The following is a 20,052-nucleotide window of genomic DNA, read 5'->3' on the forward strand; positions in this document are numbered from 1 at the left end:
CCGAGTATAAGGAAGGCCGTACGTGAGGCGGGAAGCAACGAAAGCGTTGACAAGGCGGAGCAGATCGTGTTCTCGCATGTCCGCACGCCGCGCACGGGCACGGGCGAGCATACGTGTGGTCTGCTGCACTTACAGCGAGAGCTTGTCGATGGTGTGTGTGTGTTATGACGCTTGGACTGTAGTATCAGCCCGAGCACGCGGAGATGGGAAACGACTGGGATGAGAGTGGAGTTGGCGTGCACCGTAATGGTGGGTTGAGGAGATTTATAGCGACGCCCGTCGGGACGTCGCATGAGAAGCAGGGCCGATTTGGCCGCCGAGCAAGTGAGACCGGCCGTGTGCACGTGGGACGTGACGACGTCGGGTGCGCGTTGCAGCATCTGCTCGATGTGGCCGTTAGAGCCCGACGTGACCCAGAGAGTGATGTCGTCCGCGTACAGGGCGTGTTTGAGACCGGGGATATGGTCCAGCTTGCGAGGAAGCGAGCGGAGGACAAGGTTGATCAGAAAAGACGATAATACGGCACCCTGAGGGGTGCCACGAGGGCCAAGCTCGTACATGGGAGACTGGAGGTCTCCTATGCTGATTTCAGCCGTGCAGGCGGTGAGGAACGCGCGAATGTAGTTATAGGTGCGAGTGCCGGGATTGAGGGCATCAAGTTTAGCAAGGATAGCCAAATGGGAGACATGGTCAAACGCCTTGTGAAGGTCGAGGCTAAGGAGAGCCTCAGTGTCTGAGAATCTGGATGGGTCGAGAAGGTCGTGGTTGAGTTGCAAGAAAGCATCTTCCGTGGAAAGATAGGGGCGGAAGCCAAGCATGGCGTGGGGAAGGAGATGGTTAGCGTCTGTGTAAGTTTGCGAGCGAGCCACAACGACATTCTAGCGGCCATCGTCGTCTTCATCGGCTGACTATTAATTATGGCGCGCACAGGCGCATGTGCATGCGCACGCTCCTCGTTCCTCGTGCTGCGGGCTGCGTGGAAAAGAAAACGAAAATAAAGAAGAGTCTTCTTCTGCTCCTGCCATCGGTCTGAACGGTTCCCTGGTTTTTACGCTCGCCGCCACACGCATTGTTATAGTGGACCTAACCTCAGTCCCTATAACGTGGTGACCCGGACGTGATCGCAGGGCGAGCACTACATCATGGACGCGACCACAAGCGACAGACCGACGATCGGCGCCGAGGGCATCGCCACGGTGCAGATTCACCTGCCGTCGTTTTGGCCCCAGAATCCTGCAGCCTTGTTCACGCACGTGGAGGTCATCTTTGCCCTTCGGCGCATTACCTCGCAACAAGCGAAGTATTGCCACGCTGTCTCCGCGCTCTCAACGGAAGTGGTTGCAGAGTTTCACGACCTTGTGTGCACGCTCATGAAACCACACCTTATGACCATTTTAAAACGACGGTGCTGCAACGCAAGTCTGTGTCTGTGCGCAGGCGTCTTCAGCAGCTTCTCAACGAAGAGGAGCTCGGTGACCGGCGACCGTCAGAACTGCTACGTCGCATGCAGCAGCTTCTCATTGGCTGTAAGTTGGATGTAAACAGCCCGCTGCTGCGAGAACAGTTTTTCCAGCGCCTGCCACAGAATGTAGTCCTTGCCTTGGCTACCGCACCTGACGACCTGCCCCTCGACAAGCTGGCGGAGCAGGCCGATCGCGTCGCTGACTATGCAGTAGGAGGTACTGTGGCTACGGCATCTAGCGTTCCGTTGTCGCAACTCGAGGACCGGCAGTCTCGCCTGGAGCAACTGATCGACGACCTCGCCGAGACTGTTAATGCCCTACGGCCACCGTCTCACCCTCTTCGACGAGACCGCGATTATCGTCCCAGATTGTCTCCAAGGTCTAGCTCCCGTTCCGGTCCTCGTCGACGCGTCTACTGCTGGTATCACAGCAACTTCGGTGCCAGCGCGCGTCAGTGTCGTCCTCCTTGCAGCTGGCAGGGAAACGTACCGCAGAGCCACTGATGGCGGCCAGTGACTCTTGCCATACGACAAGCCGCCTGTTCTACGTCACTGACAGGATTGCCGAACATCGATTTCTCGTGGACACAGGTGCAGAGGTCAGTGTCGTTCCTGCCACACGACTCGACCGGCAGCGCTCTCCGCAGACTGCTCCCCTTCAAGCTGCCAACAACTCTGCCATCAATACATATGGTCAGCGCTCTCTCACCATCGATTTGGGTCTCCGACGCACCTTCCGATGGGTATTCGTTGTTGCAGATGTACGCAATATGTACGCATATTGGGTGCTGATTTTCTGACCCACTTCGCCCTCAGCGTTGACCTCCGGGCACGTCGACTCGTCGACACAACGACCAGGATGTCCATACAAGGCATCCTCGCACATCCAACATATACCACTGGAACGGCGCCACAGATTCCGGCATCTATGTTCGCCTCAATTCTAGCAGACTTTCCAGCCATCACGAAGCCTTCCAACCTTGAGCTGCCTGTACGTCACAACGTCACGCATCATGTTGTCACTACTGGCCCTCCAATATTTTGCCGACCCAGGCGCCTCGCTGGGGACCGCCTTGCCATCGCGAAAAGAGAATTCGACCACATGCTGCAACTGGGCATCATCCGCCCTTCGTCGAGTAGTTGGTCGTCAGCTCTCCACATGGTCCCAAAGCGTGATCCAGGGGATTGGCCCCCCTGGGGTGACTATCGAGCCCTCAACGCGCGCACCATATCTGATCGGTATCTCCTCCCTCACATTCACGACTTCTCTGCCAACCTCGCGGGAAGTGGTGATATTCAGCAAAATAGACTTGGTAAAGGCCTACCACCAGATTCCGGTCGAGCCAGCGGACATCCCGAAGACTGCAATTGTGACACCATTCGGACTTTTCGAGTATGTTCGCATGCCGTTCGGATTGCGAAACGCTGCTCAGACGTTCCAGAGGTTTATAAACGAAGTAACTCGTGGACTTCCCTTCGTATTTGCATATCTCGACGACCTCCTGGTGGCCAGTGTTTCCCCCGAACAGCATTGCACCCATTTGCGTCTGCTATTTTCTCGACTCCTGGAACATGGCCTCCTCATCAACCCCACAAAGTGTGTCTTTGGTGTCGACGACATTGAGTTCCTCGGACACCGTGTGACAAAAGAGGGAATCAGGCCGTTGGACAAGAAAGTTCAAGCCTTGCGCGACTTCCCTCGCCCAACATCACTCCGAAAGCTCCGCGAGTTCCTTGGGTTGCTCAACTTCCACCGCCGTTTTATTCCCAACATTGCCCGCATTATCATACCGCTCACCGATCTCCTCAAGACCACCAAAGCTCCGTCCTCCCCACTGACTTGGACGTCTGACGCCGAAGCTTTCTTCTATGCTGCCAAGAACGCATTGGCGGACGCTACACTGCTGGTACATCCTGTGCACGTTGCACCAATGCGTCTTATCACCTGGGCTTCTAGTGCGGCTGTCGGCGCGGTTTTACAGCAGTGGCAGCGCAACTCTTGGTATCCACTCGGAATTTTTTCTCAGAAACTGAAACCAGCAGAAACGCGTTACAGCACGTTTGGTCGTGAGCTACTGGCCGTATATCTGGGCATTCGACATTTCCGACATCTGTTGGAAGGCTCAAGCTTTCACGTCCTTACGGACCACAAGCCTTTGACATTCGCTTTTCGCGGTAACCCTGATACTTATACCGCACGAGAAATACGGCACCTCAACTGTATTTCCGAATTCACTGTGGACGTCCGGTACATTGAAGGCCCAGTCAATGCGGCTGCAGATGCCCTCTCCCGTATCGACGCGATATCGGCACCCACACTTGGCTTCGAAGAAATCGCCACGGCGCAACTTACAGACGTCGAATTTCGAGACATCCGCTCATCCACCACATCACTGGTGCTGTCCGACGTTCCCCTCCCATTTTCTTCCGGCACCATCACTTGCGACGTGTCACGGGGTCGAACACGTCCGTTTGTCCCACTCCGACTCCGCCGTCACATATTCAACAAGCTTCACGGCACAAGTCATCCAGGAGTTCGTGCTACGCAGCGTCTCATTACGACCCGCTTTGCGTGGCCGAGTGTGAACCCCGACGTGCGCCGGTGGGCGCGTGAATGCGTGCACTGTCAACTCTCCAAAACGACACGACACATGAAATCACCAATTCACTCATTTCGCCCACCCGATGCTCGGTTTGATCACGTCCACATCGACATCGTTGGACCACTTCCGCCATCCAGAGGTGCTCGCTACATCCTCACCTGTGTGGACCGTAACACCCGTTGGCCTGAAGCGTTTCCTCTCACCGACATAACAGCACTTACCGTGGCTTCAGCGTTTGTCAGTGGCTGGATCTCTCGTTTCGGATGTCCCAACGTTGTGAACACCGATCGCGGCCGACAGTTCGAATGCGATCTCTTCCGCAAACTCACAGACCTGCTTGGCGTTCGTCATATCCATACGACCGCCTTCCACCCATCAGCAAACGGAATGGTTGAACGCCTTCATCGCCTTGATGGCTCGCCAGGCTCGTTCGTCTTGGGCTGAAGATCTTCCTCTCGTCCTGCTTGGCATCCGCTCGTCTTTCAAGGAAGACCTCGGCTGCACAACGGCGGAGTAGGTCTACGGTACAACGTTGCGTATGCCTGGTGAATTTTTCGCGTCAGCTAGTGTCGCTACGCCCGATCCAGACAGTTACGCTCAACAGCTTCGCTTCCTATTTTCTCGCCTGCGTCCTTGCCCTAGTCGGGATGCATCATCGACTGAAGTTTTTTCAGCGAGGACATGGCTACAGCGAGCCACGTTTTCGTCCGACGTGAAGGAATTCGACCATCCCTTACGCCTCCCTACGACGGCCCGTTCAAGGTGCTCAGCCGGACAGAAAAAACTGTTACCATCGAGCTGAACGGGCGAGAAGTCGTCGCTCTGGACAGAGTCAAACCCGCCTACTTAGCAACCGCCCCGCCATTATGCGCTTTCGACCACTAAGCCGCCCCTGCAACCAAGGATTCGCCCGGCCCTCTGACATCAAAGACATTTTCTTTGACGCCAGCGCTTCACCCCCCTTTCTCTTAAAGGGAGGAGGAGCCCTCTAGCGGCCATCGTCGTCTTCATCGGCTGACTATTAATTATGGCGCGCACAGGCGCATGTGCATGCGCACGCTCCTCGTTCCTCGTGCTGCGGGCTGCGAGGAAAAGAAAACGAAAATAAAGAAGAGTCTTCTTCTGCTCCTGTGAGCGGTCTGAAAGGTTCCCTGGTTTTTACTCTCGCCGCCACACGCATTGTTATAGTGGACCTAACCTCAGTCCCTATAACATGTTCTACAAGCTTGCCGACGCACGAAGTCAGAAGATGGGTCTAAGATTCTCGATTGCGAGTTTCTTACCCGGCTTGGGGATGAAAGCCACGCGATCGTGTTTCCATGACTGAGGGAGGTTGCCGGAGAGCCAGCACTCGTTGCGTAAGGAAGTGAGGGTAAGGAAGTGAAGCTTGTTGGAGATGCCATCTGGACCGGGGGCGGAAATGGTGCGGAGCATAAGTAAAGCTGCGTAGACCTCCACTTCCGTGATATCGGCGTCCAGTTCTGGGTTGGGGGCGCCGGAGTAGTCGCGAGAGGTTGAGAAGGTGTGCCAGGAGGTTGAAGCTGGAAGTATTTGGCGGCAAGGTCTGCCATCAGCGACGAAGTGTCACCTATGTAATGTTTGTTACAAGTGGTGCACTCGAGATAGTAGACTATGTTGATTTAGCTGCAGTTGATATTTGACGCCACCTTGTGAATGTTATCTCATGTGCTTTTTACGTTGGTGGCCAGGTCTATACGTTTATATGTTTACGGCCACAGGGACGACCAGATGTTGCCTTAGCCTTCACTTTCAGTTTTGCATTGACGACCATGTGTTTGGAATTGGTGTTGCATGTGTAGGCATCCTTAGGCGGTTCAGAGAATATTTATTTCAGTTTCTGATCAGTGGCGATAACTAGAGCCCGGATTTTTATGCAATTAAAAGCTCGTTTCAGGCGCAAAAATAGGCAGGGAAAACATTTTAGGCCTCCAATATCGTAAATATAGGCCCAATAAATTTTCACGTAAATGCAAATAATTTCAAACAAAGACGTGCGCGACCTCTATCTACGACAGGAAAGCAAAAATAGTATTGCTTGAGATGACACAAAGGCGCCAACAGTTGATTATAGTAGTGCAATTGTGCTTTCTGTCGCACGGTTCGCAGAACGTGGTCTCTCCCATGTTCTGCACGGTTAGTCACGTGTCCACTGTCAGATCAACACACTCCTGGGTATCTTTTCGGCATAACTCTGAAGAGCAGACCAGGGACAGAAAACCAGATCGCTAAAAGACCAGAAGGGAGCCAGATCGCTAAAAGACCAGGCTTGTCGAATCGTGTAGAGCCAATTTCTCCCCTGGCAGTGAACCACTGGCGTAGCAGGCGGGGTGTGTGTGGGGGAGGGGGTATGTCGGGTGTTTGAACCCCTCTCCCCTACCCAAAACTTTTCAGTTCTGAATGTGTACACATACACGCACACTACAAGCGCATGCGCGTACATACATAAAGTATGGTTGAACCCATCGAAAAAAATTTTATTGCGATAGCAATTATATGGACAGTCTCGGCTGGAAAATGTCCGTCCCCGTCGCCGTCATGCACCGTATATGTATAAGTATGTATATATATATATATATATATATTATAATAAAAACAATGGGCAGGAAGCGTCCGAGCAGGGACAGCAAGATCTGTAACAGGCGCAGGCAGCGTTTCAGCAAACACAGGCTGGGCAGCTCCAGCTCGTGCCTCGAGCCAAGCTGGCGATGTGGCTGCAGCGCTGGGCATTCCTCTTCGCTACAATCGTCCCCCGTCGAAAAAGGAGCCATCCTGGCGACTCACGGTGAACACAGTACAAGCGGATCGTAGTAGGGCTTCAGGCGTTGTACGTGTACGGTTTCACGACCACGAAAGCGTTGGTCTGTAGCCGGTGTAACCGGTTCGACGATGTAGTTTACAGGTGACGTCTGCGCAACGACACGGTAGGGTCCCTGATATTTCGAAGCAAGCTTGGAGGAGAGGCCAGTAGGGACAGCTGGAACCCAAAGCCACACAAGGGATTCTGGAAGAAAGTGAGGATCAGGGTACGGGTGGTCATCGGCACGACGAGATTTCTGTTTCCATTGGTCTACTGTTGTAAACGAGCGGGCGAGCTGACGGCACTCCTCGGCGCGGCGGGCAACTTGAGAGATGGGCGTAGGTTCGGATGAATCGGGTCGGTATGGCAGAATGGTGTCGAGGGTGGTAGAAGGTTCGCGGCCATATAAGAGGAAAAATGGTGAAAAGCCTGTAGTCGCCTGTGGAGCCGTGTTGTAAGCGTACGTCACGAAGGGCAAAATTAGGTCCCAGTCAGAGTGATCAGAGGCAACGTATTTAGAGATCATGTCTCCGAGGGTGCGGTTGAATCTTTCTGTCAAGCCATTGGTTTGAGGATGGTAGGCGGTAGTAGTGCGATGAACGATATGGCATTCGGCAAGGAGTGCGTTTACAACCTCGGAAAGGAATACACGTCCTCTGTCGCTCAGAAGTTCGCGGGGTGCGCCGTGACGGAGAATGAAGTTCCGCAGGAGGAAAGATGCTACGTCACGGGCTGTGGCAGCAGGTAGAGCGGCTGTTTCTGCGTATCGCGTCAAGTGGTCGACGGCGACGACTACCCAGCGGTTTCCGCAAGCCGTGAAGGGAAGAGGTCCATACAAGTCAATGCCAATGCGGTCGAAGGGCCTGGCCGGGCACGGTATTGGCTGGAGCGTACCAGAGACGTGCGGAGTAGGAGCTTTGCGTCGTTGGCACTGTGGGCATGACCGAATGTACTTGCGCACAAAGGTGTACATGCCTCGCCAATAGAACCTCGAGGAAAGTCGGGCGTATGTTTTGAAGACGCCCGCATGTGCACACTGTGGATCAGCGTGAAAGGCTGAACATATTTGAGCCCGAAGATGTCGAGGTATCACTAGCAACCACTTGCGGCCGTCGGACATGTAGTTCCTGCGATAGAGGAGGCCATCACGGATCTCAAAGTGAGTAGCTTGACGACGCAAGGCTCTAGGAGCTGAAGGAAGAGTCGACGGGTTGGAAAGGAATCGGAGCAGAGCGCTGATCCAGGCATCCTTGCGTTGCTCCGACGCCATGTCGCAGTCAGCTGGGAACGAAAGTACTTCGTCCACGGCAGATAGGCAGGCAGTGCTGTCGGTTGATACAGGCGAGCGTGATAGGGCGTCGGCATCGGTGTGGCGGCGGCCCGACCTGTAGACAACGCGCATGTCGAAATCCTGCAACCGCAAAGCCCAGCGAGCTAATCGGCCGGAGGGGTCCTTCAACGTGGATAACCAACAAAGCGCATGGTGGTCTGTGACTACGTCGAAGGGGCGGCCATACAGATAAGGTCGAAATTTACCAAGAGCCCAAATTATGGCCAAACATTCCTTCTCTGTAACAGAATAATTGGTCTCTGCTTTAGTGAGGGTGCGGCTTGCGTATGCGACGACGTACTCTTGGAATCCAGATTTGCGCTGCGCGAGCACGGCGCCGAGTCCTACACCGCTGGCGTCGGTGTGGACCTCAGTCGGAGCAGTAGGGTCGAAATGACGCAGGATTGGCGGAGAGGTGAGCAGATGGCGCAACTCTTGAAAGGCATAGTCACAAGCGGGCGTCCAAGCGTAACTTTTCGAGTCGCTCCGTAGGAGCTGATTCAAGGGAGCGGTGATGGACGCAAAATTCCGGATGAAGCGGCGAAAATAGGAACAGAGGCCAAGGAAGCTACGAAGTTCTTTGAGAGTCGCAGGTTTAGGAAAGTCAGCAACTGCCCGAAGCTTGCCGGTGTCGGGAAGAATACCGTCTTTGGATACAACGTGGCCAAGGATGGTGAGTTGCCTTGCGCCAAAGCGGCATTTCTTCAGGTTGAGCTGAAGGCCAGCGTCAGTTAGGCACTGAAGCACTTCCTCTAGCCTGCGGAGGTGCGTAGGAAAATCTGATGAAAATACAACGACGTCGTCTAGGTAGCAGAGGCATGTTTTCCACTTAAGACCTCGCAAAATGTTGTCCATCATGCGCTCGAATGTTGCGGGCGCGTTGCAAAGACCGAACGGCATGACACGGAATTCATAAAGGCCATCGGGTGTGATGAAGGCCGTTTTAGGTTGGTCGTCAGGCGCCATGGGGACTTGCCAATAGCCGCTCCGTAAGTCAATAGAAGAAAAGAACTCCGCGCCTTGAAGGCAGTCAAGGGCATCGTCAATTCTCGGTAAGGGATAAACGTCTTTTCGAGTGATTTTGTTGAGACGGCGGTAATCAACGCAGAAGCGAATCGACCCATCCTTCTTCTTAACGAGGACAACTGGAGATGCCCATGGGCTATTCGAAGGCTGGATGACGCCACGCTTCAGCATGTCAGCTACTTGGTCGTCGATTACCTGGCGCTCTGTCGTAGACACACGATACGGTCTTTGTCGCAGTGGTGCGCTGGTACCCGTGTCTATGCGGTGACTCACAGCTGACGTACGACCGAGGGGAGCATGCTGGCAGTCAAAGGACGAACGGAATCTGTCGAGGAGATGTAGGAGCTGGGCGCGTTGAGGAACAGTCAACGTGTCGGCAACGGAGCTGCTCAGGACATCAGGCGTAGGCGTCTGCTGCGAGGAGTCACAGGTGACTCCGTCGACTTCGTGTTCGGCGGTGGAAGCAGTTGGCATGTCAGTGATGGTCGAAGGGTCGACACCGTGGACACGTCCGACGCACTCACCGCGAAGCAGTGTTAGAGGCCATGACAAAAGGTTGGAGACAAGCAGTGTGCTGACACCGTCACGGATTTCCAAAAGGGCAAAAGGCAGCGGTGAACATTTGCGGCGGACGAAGATAGGAGATGGCGTAAAAAGTGCGCTTGACTCGGCGATACTGTTGCAGGACACCGTGGCAAGGGCAAAGGAGTGCGGCGGTATCGTAACGTCTTCGGCAAGAAATAGCTTGTCCTCGGCTTCACGAGCGTCAAATAACGGAGCATCGCAAAGCGCTTCAAATGCCACTTCCGCGCGAGAACAGTCGATGACGGCTTTATTAGCGGATAGAAAGTCCCAACCCAAAATGACGTCATGTGAACAAGAATGCAGGACTAAAAATTCGACGACGTAGAGGATATCGTTAATTACGACGCGAGCAGAACATGCAGCGGCCGGCGTGACGCGGTCTGCGCTGGCGGTACGAAGCGATATGTTGGACAGCGGCGTCGTAACTTTTTTGAGCAAGCGGCAGAGTTTGGCACTGATAACTGAAACTGCTGCACCTGTATCGACAAGGGCGAGTGCAGCGACGCCATCCACATACACGTCAATAACGTTCGTCGGTGAAGGGAGAGGCCTTGGTCTTTTCGCGGGTGACGCAGTTCCTGCCTCTGGAACTGCGGCAATTAGTTTTCCCGCTCTGGCGTAGAGGGACGACGGCGCATCGGCGATAGCGAGCGGCGTCGAGGCGATGGCGAGCGGCGGTTGGCAGCAGGATGGTGGTCGGTATATGAAGACATCTGGCCGGGGTTCCGAGACGCTGAGAACGATGGCCGCGGTGACACATACGGGTCAGGTTCGAAGGTCTGGTGGTAGGGACGTACTCGACGACGGCAATATCGAGCGACGTGGCCCGGTAGCCCACACGCAAAGCATATTGGCCGGTTGTCGAAAGTGCGCCATTGTCCGCTACCCTGGAGGTACATGGCCTGATCGAGGCGGGGTGTTGGTCGCAGTGGCACGGCAGATGGTAATGGCGCAAAGGACTGAGGCGGCGACCGTGCGGCAACTTCGGCGTAGCTTAGGGAAGCATTTACCTCGGCACAGGCAACAGGGGTCGGCGCCGGTGGAGTGTCGCGGGCAGAAGGCAGAGCCGCGCAAACTTGCTCCTGTATCACCTGGCGTATGTTTGCTGGCAAAGGCGATGGTGGTTGGCCGGCTGTTGATAGCAGCGAAAGCTGACGAGCGACCTCAGCACGGACAAACTCCTTTATCTGGGAGAACAGTGACTCGAGGTGAGGAGCGCTAGCCACGCTCGAGATGGCTTCGTCAGATACGTGTTGGCGGCGCGTGAGAAGACGCTGTCTTCGGAGCTCGTCGAAACTCTGGCAAAGCTCAATGAGTTCAGAGACAGTGCCAGGGTTCTTAGAGAGCAGCATTTGAAAGGCGTCATCGGAAATGCCCTTCATGATGTGGCGCACCTTGTCCGCTTCGGCCATGGTCGGGTTGACCCGGCGGCAGAGGTCGAGAACGTCCTCGATGTAGCTGGTGAACGTTTCACCTGCCTGCTGGGACCGGCTTCGTAGGCGTTGTTCTGCCCGAAGTTTGCGCACACCAGGGCGGCCAAAAACTGCTGCGATGTTGGTTTTGAAGGTCGTCCAAGTGGGGATATCGGCCTCGTGGTTTTTATACCACAGCTTGGCGACAGTCCGTTAAATAAAACATTACGGTGCCGAGCTTCATAGGATCGTCCCATTTGTTGGTAGCGCTGGCTCTTTCGTAAGATTCAAGCCAATCCTCCACGTCTTTCTCATCGGTGCCGCTGAAGATCTCGGGTTCGCGCAGAAGTGCCAGCTCGTGCCTCGAGCCAAGCTGGCGATGTGGCTGCAGCGCTGGGCATTCCTCTTCGCTACAATCTCTCTCTCTCTCTCTCTCTCTATATATATATATATATATATATATAAAAGCCCCAAAGAAAAATAATTCAGCAAAATGCTTCCGAAGCGCGGAATCGAGCCAGGGACCTCTTGCTCCTCAGCGAGTGGCGCTAGCCACTACGCCACGAAACGCAGGTCCTCCACGTAGCTGACGGCGAGCGTTATATACACACCCATTACCGCTGGACGGACTGAGAGATGGCCGGCGCTTATAAGCGTTTCTTCATTACCAGCGAGATGGCGCTAGTAGCGCGACGGGCGCATTTAAAAGTCGTCGGCGAGCTAGCTCGCTTCTTATATTTGCGCAAGGAGAACCTTTGCCTTCAGCTGTCTGCTCGCGCGGTTTTCTCGTGGTGAGGGCAAGAGGGATGTTTCACGCTTTCACCGTGATGTCCGCGCTCATGTTGCGGAGCGCCGCTAAACGACGCCGCTAAACGAACAAACAGATGATGAGCGCGAACTATCAAGTGTCACAGCTCGACACTTGAAGCACGCTAGTTTCCTTCGCTGCTTCGGCCGCCTTTGTAACAGGAGCGCTGTTCAAACTGAGAGTAACATTGGCGAGCCTCACTTCGTATAGCATTAGTTTCTTGCGATCGCATTCATTGCTTTGCCCTTGCGGCGAAACTGTGATTTTTTTTGGCTACGCTACCGCAGTGAACGCCTTAAAAAGTAAATTACATCAAACAAAAGCTACGTGCACATCATATTTTTCTGTATTTTTTTGCTCTTCACTCTCCTATCCGCTGACGGCTCTCCGCGGTTGCGCATTCGCCAACAGCTCGCGCCATGTCAGCGCGGCGGCGAGTTCTCGCCGGCGTGTCCCACTTCACGGCAGCTAGCAGTTCCTTCCAAAAGTTGGTTAATCTAATAATATTAATAATAATATCTGGGGTTTAACGTCCCAAAACCAGAGGGCTTGGTTGAACCCCATAGTTCCGAATAGTCAATGTTGCGCGGTAACATGACTAACGTTCTCAAACTGCACCCGGGAGCGAAACTTGAGGCTATATAGGGCAGCAGGACTGAAAGTTGGGCTAGTTGGTGATACATAATGGGCAAAAAACAGCGTACAGACGGACAGGACTAAGAAAGGAATACACAGAACAAGCGCTGACTCTCAACTGTGGTTTATTTGGCATATGCAGATTATTTATACACAAATGATAAGCATCAAGAACACGCGCAGAGAAGCTGGCAAGGTACCATAAGAAGGAAAATCTTTTTCCTTGTTTTTCCTTGTTATCGTCCCTTGCCAGCTCCTCTGCGCATGTTCTTGATGCTTATCATTTGTGCATAAATGATCTGCATATGCCTAATAAACCACAGTTGAGAGTCAGCGCTTGTTCTGTGTATCCCTTTCTTCGTCCCATCCGTCTGCGCGTTGTTTTTTGCCCACTAAATAGGGTTCATAAAAGCGCCAATTTTTAAACAAGCATCTATAGGCATTTGTAAGCATTTAGGCGCGAACGCCATAAATGGGCATTTATAGGCACTATAAAAACACTATAAAAGCCCTTCTTAACCTCCAATTCATGCTCATATATCAAAATGGCACGATAGGAGTGCAAGGAACAAAATAAACATTTGCCTAAAATCCGGTCATTAGTGATAACCTGATAGCATTTTCTCAGAATGTAGTTTACGTATGGCACTGCGTTTGGGAAGTGGTAGTAAGAATGGGCGTTGCCTGAGTGTCTGAGTGCCGTCAAGGTTTAATGCATGCGTATATGCCTTATGGAGAAATTTGTTAGGATAGTTTCTATTTAAACTGAACTTCGTTTAGGTTAGTAAGCCAGTTTATATAACGTTCGTGGTCGAAGCGCATGCGGCGCAGCCGTGTTGCTCGGTGATGCCCTCTTTACAATGTATCGGGTGGTGGCTTTTATATTCCGCGTATTGTTGCTTGTCGACGGGTTTTTTTATAGAGGTCGTCTTCAGTGGGTCATTCTCAATACATAAGGTTGTGGTAGGGAATTTGATGCGCTCAGAAGAGAGTTCGGACGTAAACGTTATTGCGATAGCAACTTATATGGATACTACCGGCGCGTTTTAGCCGTCACCGTCATGTTCCATATTAAGTCCAAATCGATAACATCGCCCCGCACATCGTACGTTTTACGCGCGAGTAAAACCGCGCGCGCGCTGGGGACGAACGCGGCTGACGCAGAGATAAAACGAGCCGGTCATCTAGGTCCCACGAAGGGTGCATTCGAGGACATCGCCCCGCGAGCGAGCTCTGCTGTCGATGGCCGCTCCAGCAAAGAAGAAATGCCGAAGGAGCATGAAGGGGTGCCGGTGAAGTGGGGAAAGAAGGGGGGGGGGGTACTTAGATGACATCTCCTTGCGTTTAGAGTGCGACTGTAGTCCATGTTCTGCGCATGCCCGGCGTTTTATTTAACACCAAATTGTTTTATGCCGGGGTCCACCACGCTTCCACTGACGTATTTGCGTCATGGATGTGACGTTGTAAAATATATAGACGAACAGATGGCAAAGAAAAACCTAGAAGAAAAAGTTCCGTCACTGGGAATCGAACTTACGACCCCTCGCTCCGCAGCGCGCGGCGCGAAACGAGTCGGCCACAGTCGGTACGTTCTTCACCAATAGCGAGATGACGCGAAGAGCTCGAAGGGCGCGCTCTAAAGGTCGTCGCCCCACGCGTTTCGATGAGCGCGCGCCTCTACAGGGTGCGGTCGCTCGTGCGCACGCGCTTATCTCGTGATGGCGGTGGTTTGTACGTCTCGTGCTCTCACCGCGACTTTGCGTTGAAGTTACAGATAGCGCGAATGTGACTTAGCTCACTGGAGCGGCCGCTATTGCCAAGGAGCGCGCTGCTCACACAGATAATAAGTTACAATTGTAACAGTTAGTTCGCGCTCATCCTGCGTATACTTCTGCGTTTGTTTCGTGCGTCCTCCTTTGTGTTTGAGCAGCGCGCTTTAATTGTCGAGCTGTGACAGTTGTTAGTGCGCGCTCATCCTGTGTATAGTCTCTCCATGCGTCCTTTCTGCTCGAGCAGCGCGTTCCGAGTTTCGAGCTGTTTACCGTTCTTCGCGTAACATTACAGTTTATTGCTATAGCATTCATTCCTTCACCCTTGCGGCAGAACAATGCACAACAAACACTCAACTACGTCTGTGAAGACACGTTTCACTTTCGTGTTATACCGTTTCCTATGACAGAGAGATCAGCAATGTTTTTTTTTCCTTATATTTCGGGCCCCTTCGCAGTATATTGGTTCGGGTTCATTTGACTTTATTATCCCGGTTCTGGCACTGGTGTCTGTTCAGGCACAGTTAGACACCGTTATACGTCAGTGATTCTGCGCATGTGGATTTAGTAACCTCGTAAAGGAAAGAGACTCCATAATATCACAGCTTCTGCACTCAGTATTTATGCAAAATTTGGTAAAACTAGACTGTGACTTCACTTATTAATGCGGTAGCGTTAGAGAGCTCGTGTCGGCGAAATTCCGCCGTCGGCGTCGGGACCGTTGGTTGTGAGCGAAAAATCGTCCGTGAGCGAAAAATCGAGAAAGAAGCAAATAAAGAAAAGAATAAAATTTTCGGTCCTATTGAGGATCGAAGCTGGGCCGTTCGCGTGGCAAGCAGGTGTCCTACCATAAAGCCACGACGTTACTTGCAGATGCTTCGGAAAAAAACACTACATGAATGCCATGTAGTGGAAGGAGTCTAATTAACGCATTTTGTTCGACAGGTGTCACGACGAAAACGAGCCCATTCGGCGATTTGTAGGCGCATTTGGGAGGCCATCAAACTACATCGAAAAAGGCCGGGATAGTGCAGCCATCGCCGCTAAAAACACAAACGAACTTTCAAACAGCTCCAAAACTGGACAACTACGTCCATCTAGCAGAAAACATACCATGCCAATGCCGCCTTTCCAGAAGAGTCGTTGATCAAGCAAACAGCAAACGCTTGATAATGTGCTGCCATCTGTGAGGCATTGTGAGACTCTTCATGGCCTCCGAGACGGCAAGCGCGCGGCGTGTATCTTGGAGGCCATGCGGTTCTTGCTTTAGATCAAAAACCTGTAGGTACCATTCTCGCGCACGCGCGCGCGTGTTTGTTTAACAATACACATTAATAAATATGCACTTAGTGGTTGAAGTGCGCACTAGGGGCCGGATTTCGCTATTGCGTTAAACTCTTAAAGGCGAAATTTAAGGGTCTCCCAATTTTTAAAGATTAATTTTGACGAACTTACAACACTCCACAAATGCGCCCAACAGAAGACAGCAATTATTCCTGTTGGCCGCGAGATCGAGCGGAGTCGCCGCCTAGCGGCTTCTGGCTGAACCGCGCCTAGTGTGGATTGCTCCGTGCCTCGTCTGCTAGCCCCGTTGTGTTTGCATGTGCGCGTACGTCATGCAGATCCTCAAAAGGCGGTTTGTTCCGTTGCCTTAGTGCAACTTTAACCGCTCGTAAGTATGCCTTACACGATGTAGAGAAGCATTTGGCCTTGATCGGCTGTATATTTACTGTAATAAGATCAGAGAGTGCACTTGTCGAGAGTGCTGTGTGTGGTCGCCGTACCCTCCGTTCACGAGAGTCATATCAGTGTAGGTGCCGCTAAGTGGTTCAAGCGCACTGCAAAGTGCACTTGGCGTTGGCCTAAAGGTGAGAAGTATTAAATCTCATGTGAATATAGCCTTTTAGAGGCGCGGTGGTAAAAAAAGGCTCGCATGTACTTGAGCGTTGTGGTTAGGTGTTGTTTATACGTTACGCGACGAGCTTTAGTTGTGTACGGTTCTGGTCTCGCTAGAGAGAAATATTTCTGTTAAGTCACGTCTGACACTTCGGCACTTAAATTGTCCCCTAAAAAGAATGGAAAATGAAATGACATGGAAATCGCAAAACTGAGTTGCTTTGCGCAATATTTACTTCTGGCGAAATTTATACAAAAACACCCCTGTACTTAGATTAAGGTGCGCGTTAAAGAGCGCTGATGGTCAAAATTAATCCAAACGGCGTAGTTTACATCTATGTCGTAGTAATTTCACGCGAAGCCATATCCTTTTTTCTTTACATTATCTTGAGCGTTTGTGTTGCGTTGTTTAGATTGACGGAAGGCAACGGACATTATTCGTATGAAAAAATGTACTTTGGTCCCGTGAAATAACCGGACCTTTGTTTCATTACTGTCGTGCAAGTAATCAATCAAAGAAATTTCCGTGCTGTACAGTTACCTTTGTGTACTGTTACTGGAATAAAAACAAGCGTGTGCGTGTTAAACGTCTCCGTAGCGCTAAAGTGCTGTCAGCCACGTGTAGCTTTCCTCAGTAAACCTATAAACTGAACTACATTTCATGGAGAACTGGATAAGAAATGCGAATGAATATTTGAGAACGCAGTGCACAAAGTGCTATTTCAACTCATCGCGCAGGAATACGGGCTTTCTTTTTGTTGAGGGGCATCCAAATGAACAAGAAGTAAATAGTTAATTCAGTCGCGCTATACAGCAGTGCGTAGTAGGTGGAAAACAAGCTAAACATGTACAAATAAAACAACAAGAAAACGTCACCCATTGCTAAAACGCCGACTTTCGTCGAAGGCGAGCAACCCGTTCGTTGGCGGAATGCGCTTGTCTCACAACTAATTCTTACGTTCGGCGCGCTTCGTGCATTGATTCGGGAACGAAGAGCGCACAGATTACCATAAAGCTGCAGTCAACGCATTCTGTTTGCTGGAAATCGGATCACTTCGCTCACAACGAAGCGCTGTCGTGCACGTTTGCATACGCGCCGACAGCCGCCTATCCATATTAGTGCGGCGACGGTGCTGCCCCTCTAGCCCGATCTCGCGGCGAATGACAGAGGGATCAGCTATGTTTTTTTTTCTTCGAACGCGCGTCGCACTTTCGGTGGGATCGCGTGCGCGCGCGGGCAAGTGACGGCCTCTCGCGGCGGCCGCAGTCACTACCAAGCGCGCCTTGTTCAATGCAGCCAATGGCGTGGAACTTGTGTCAATAACGCCGTAAGCATCATTTCTGTCGAGAGAAGAGGAAGCGATTTTTAGTTGACTTTGAGAATTTATTGTAAATCTCAGGCCGCGTGCTGCGCTATAATGCTTTGTTCACATGTTCTCGGGAGTCTCGACTACCTATCGGCAGCGTTTTCTGACCATGCTCAAAAAGTGTTGCAGGGCCCCTTTAAAAGAGAATGCAAGCGCTCAAGAGGGAGGCAGAGCGTTAGTTTGAAGATGCTGCCAGCACTTCTTCCCGAAATGTGACTGTGGGGATAACGTGGCCGTAGCAAGCACACGAAAACATGGGAGAGGCATTCGCCCTAAAGCGGGCGTAGTCAGCCTCACGATGATGATGACGACCCTATACCACTTGGTACACGTACCTTTTGAAACCAGCAGACAATGAATCTCAGGCGCGTATAAGGAACATTGCTCGTACGTTCAACTGCAGCATTGTAATTACGACATAAACAGTAAAGAATAAAGTGCATGAAAAATCAACTTGCCGCATGTAGGGAAATAGTAGTCAATGTAGTAAGATTACTCGACCATTAGTTTACTTGCTCTCGTAGAGTATAGTATTGTCACGTGGTCGTGACGTCGACGAACACAACAGTCAGCACGTCCGAGATGAAACTGTTTATTTGACCGAACTTGTGGCCGAGAAACTGAGAACTAAAACTACAGCAATACACGCTGTACAATGATAGCGGCGAACAGCGCGTCGTCCGTCGATCAACTGACAAGCGATCAAGCGTGCCGGCTTTTATACAGGCGCTATCGAACTTTCCAGCAATATCGCTGGTGGCAGCGTTATCTCTAGACAAAGCTTGAACATTCGCGTGCGGCTCGCAATCTTAACAAACCGATCTACAACAATCGCGACGCTTCTAGAACACTACTTCGCGGACAGCGTCGAGCGTTGATAACCGTCCCTGCCAGTCAAACCCGAATACATCAAAACAAGACAAGAAGTGGGCGTGGCATTGCCCCCCTCTGAAAAAGCATCGTCCCGATGCTTGTGAAAGAACATAGAGGAAAAAACAAGTGCATACACAACTAAATTACAATACCAAAGGAAAAAATAGAGTCCCCAGGCTCGCTAGCGCGCAAAAAACGGCTTAAGGCGCACGACATGGACGATTTCAGGTCGCGCACGGCGCCGCTGAGAGTTCGTAATGCCGTCAGGGACAACCTCATAGTCGAGTGCGCCGAGGCGTCAAAGTACCCTGTACGGTCCGAAGTATCGTCGAAGAAGCTTCTCACTAAGTCCTCGTCGGCGTATTGGCGTCCATACCCATACACGGTCACCGGGCTGCTATTCCATGTGGCGTCGTCGAAGGTTGTAGCGGCGACTGTCAGTCGTCTGCTGGTTCTTGATCCATAGGCGGGCGAGCTGTCGTGCTTCTTCGGCGCGCTGTAGGTAGGTGGTCACGTCGATGTTTTCCTCGTCGGTCACGTTTGGTAGCATGGCGTCGAGCGTCGTTGCCGGGCTCCGTCCATAGACCAACTTGTATGGCGTCATCTGCGTCGTTTCCTGTACGGCCGTGTTGTACGCGAAGGTCACGTGCGGAAGGATGGCGTCCCACGTCTTGTGTTCGACGTCGACGTACATGGCCAGCATGTCGGCGATAGTCTTGTTTAGACGCTCGGTGAGGCCGTTGGTCTGTGGGTGGTACGCGGTGGTGCGGCGGTGGCTTGTGTGGCTGTATTCCAAGATCGCCTGAGTTAGGTCAGCCGTGAACGCCGTACCTCTGTCGGTGATGAGAACCTCTGGGGCGCCGTGTCGCAAGACGATGTTCTCCACGAAGAACTTGGCTACCTCGGCGGCGCTGCCTTTGGGCAAGGCCTTTGTCTCGGCGTAGCGGGTGAGGTAGTCAGTCGCTACGACGATCCACTTGTTGCCGGAAGTCGACGTCGGGAACGGCCCCAGTAGGTCCATCCCGATTTGCTGGAACGGCCGGTGAGGTGGTTCGATTGGCTGCAGAAGTCCCGCTGGCCTAGTCGGCGGTGTCTTCCGTCGCTGGCAATCTCGGCAAGTCTTGACGTAGTGGGCGACGTCGGCAGCAAGGCGTGGCCAGTAGTATTTTTCCTGTATTCTGGCGAGCGTGCGGGAAACACCGAGGTGTCCAGCCGTCGGGTCGTCGTGTAGGGCCTGGAGGACTTCTGGTCGCAATGATGAGGGCACGACGAGAAGGTAGTCGGTTCGAAGTGGCGAGAAGTTCTTCTTCAGGAGAACGCCGTTCCGTAAGAAAAACGACGGCAGTCCTCGCTTGAATACCTTCGGGACAACGGCGGTCTTGCACTCGAGGTACTCAATAAGGCCCCCCAGGTCCGCGTCGGCCCGTTGCCTTTCGGCGAAGTCGTCGGCACTTATAGTTCCGAGGA

The 20,052-nt window shown here is 52.4% G+C and overlaps 1 protein-coding gene across 1 annotated transcript; it reads left to right on the top strand.

The window, feature by feature from the left end:
- The first annotated feature begins 1,142 nt into the window (after window positions 1-1,142).
- LOC119385482 (uncharacterized) lies at window positions 1,143-1,966 on the top strand. The gene is made up of 2 exons (XM_037652906.1): window positions 1,143-1,300; window positions 1,438-1,966. Exons 1-2 carry the CDS (start codon window positions 1,143-1,145, stop codon window positions 1,964-1,966), a joined length of 687 nt encoding a protein of 228 aa, XP_037508834.1.
- The last annotated feature ends 18,086 nt before the right edge of the window (window positions 1,967-20,052 follow it).

This window comes from Rhipicephalus sanguineus, chromosome 3, assembly GCF_013339695.2.
Source record: "Rhipicephalus sanguineus isolate Rsan-2018 chromosome 3, BIME_Rsan_1.4, whole genome shotgun sequence".
In the NCBI taxonomy this organism is placed as follows: Eukaryota; Metazoa; Arthropoda; class Arachnida; order Ixodida; family Ixodidae; genus Rhipicephalus; species Rhipicephalus sanguineus.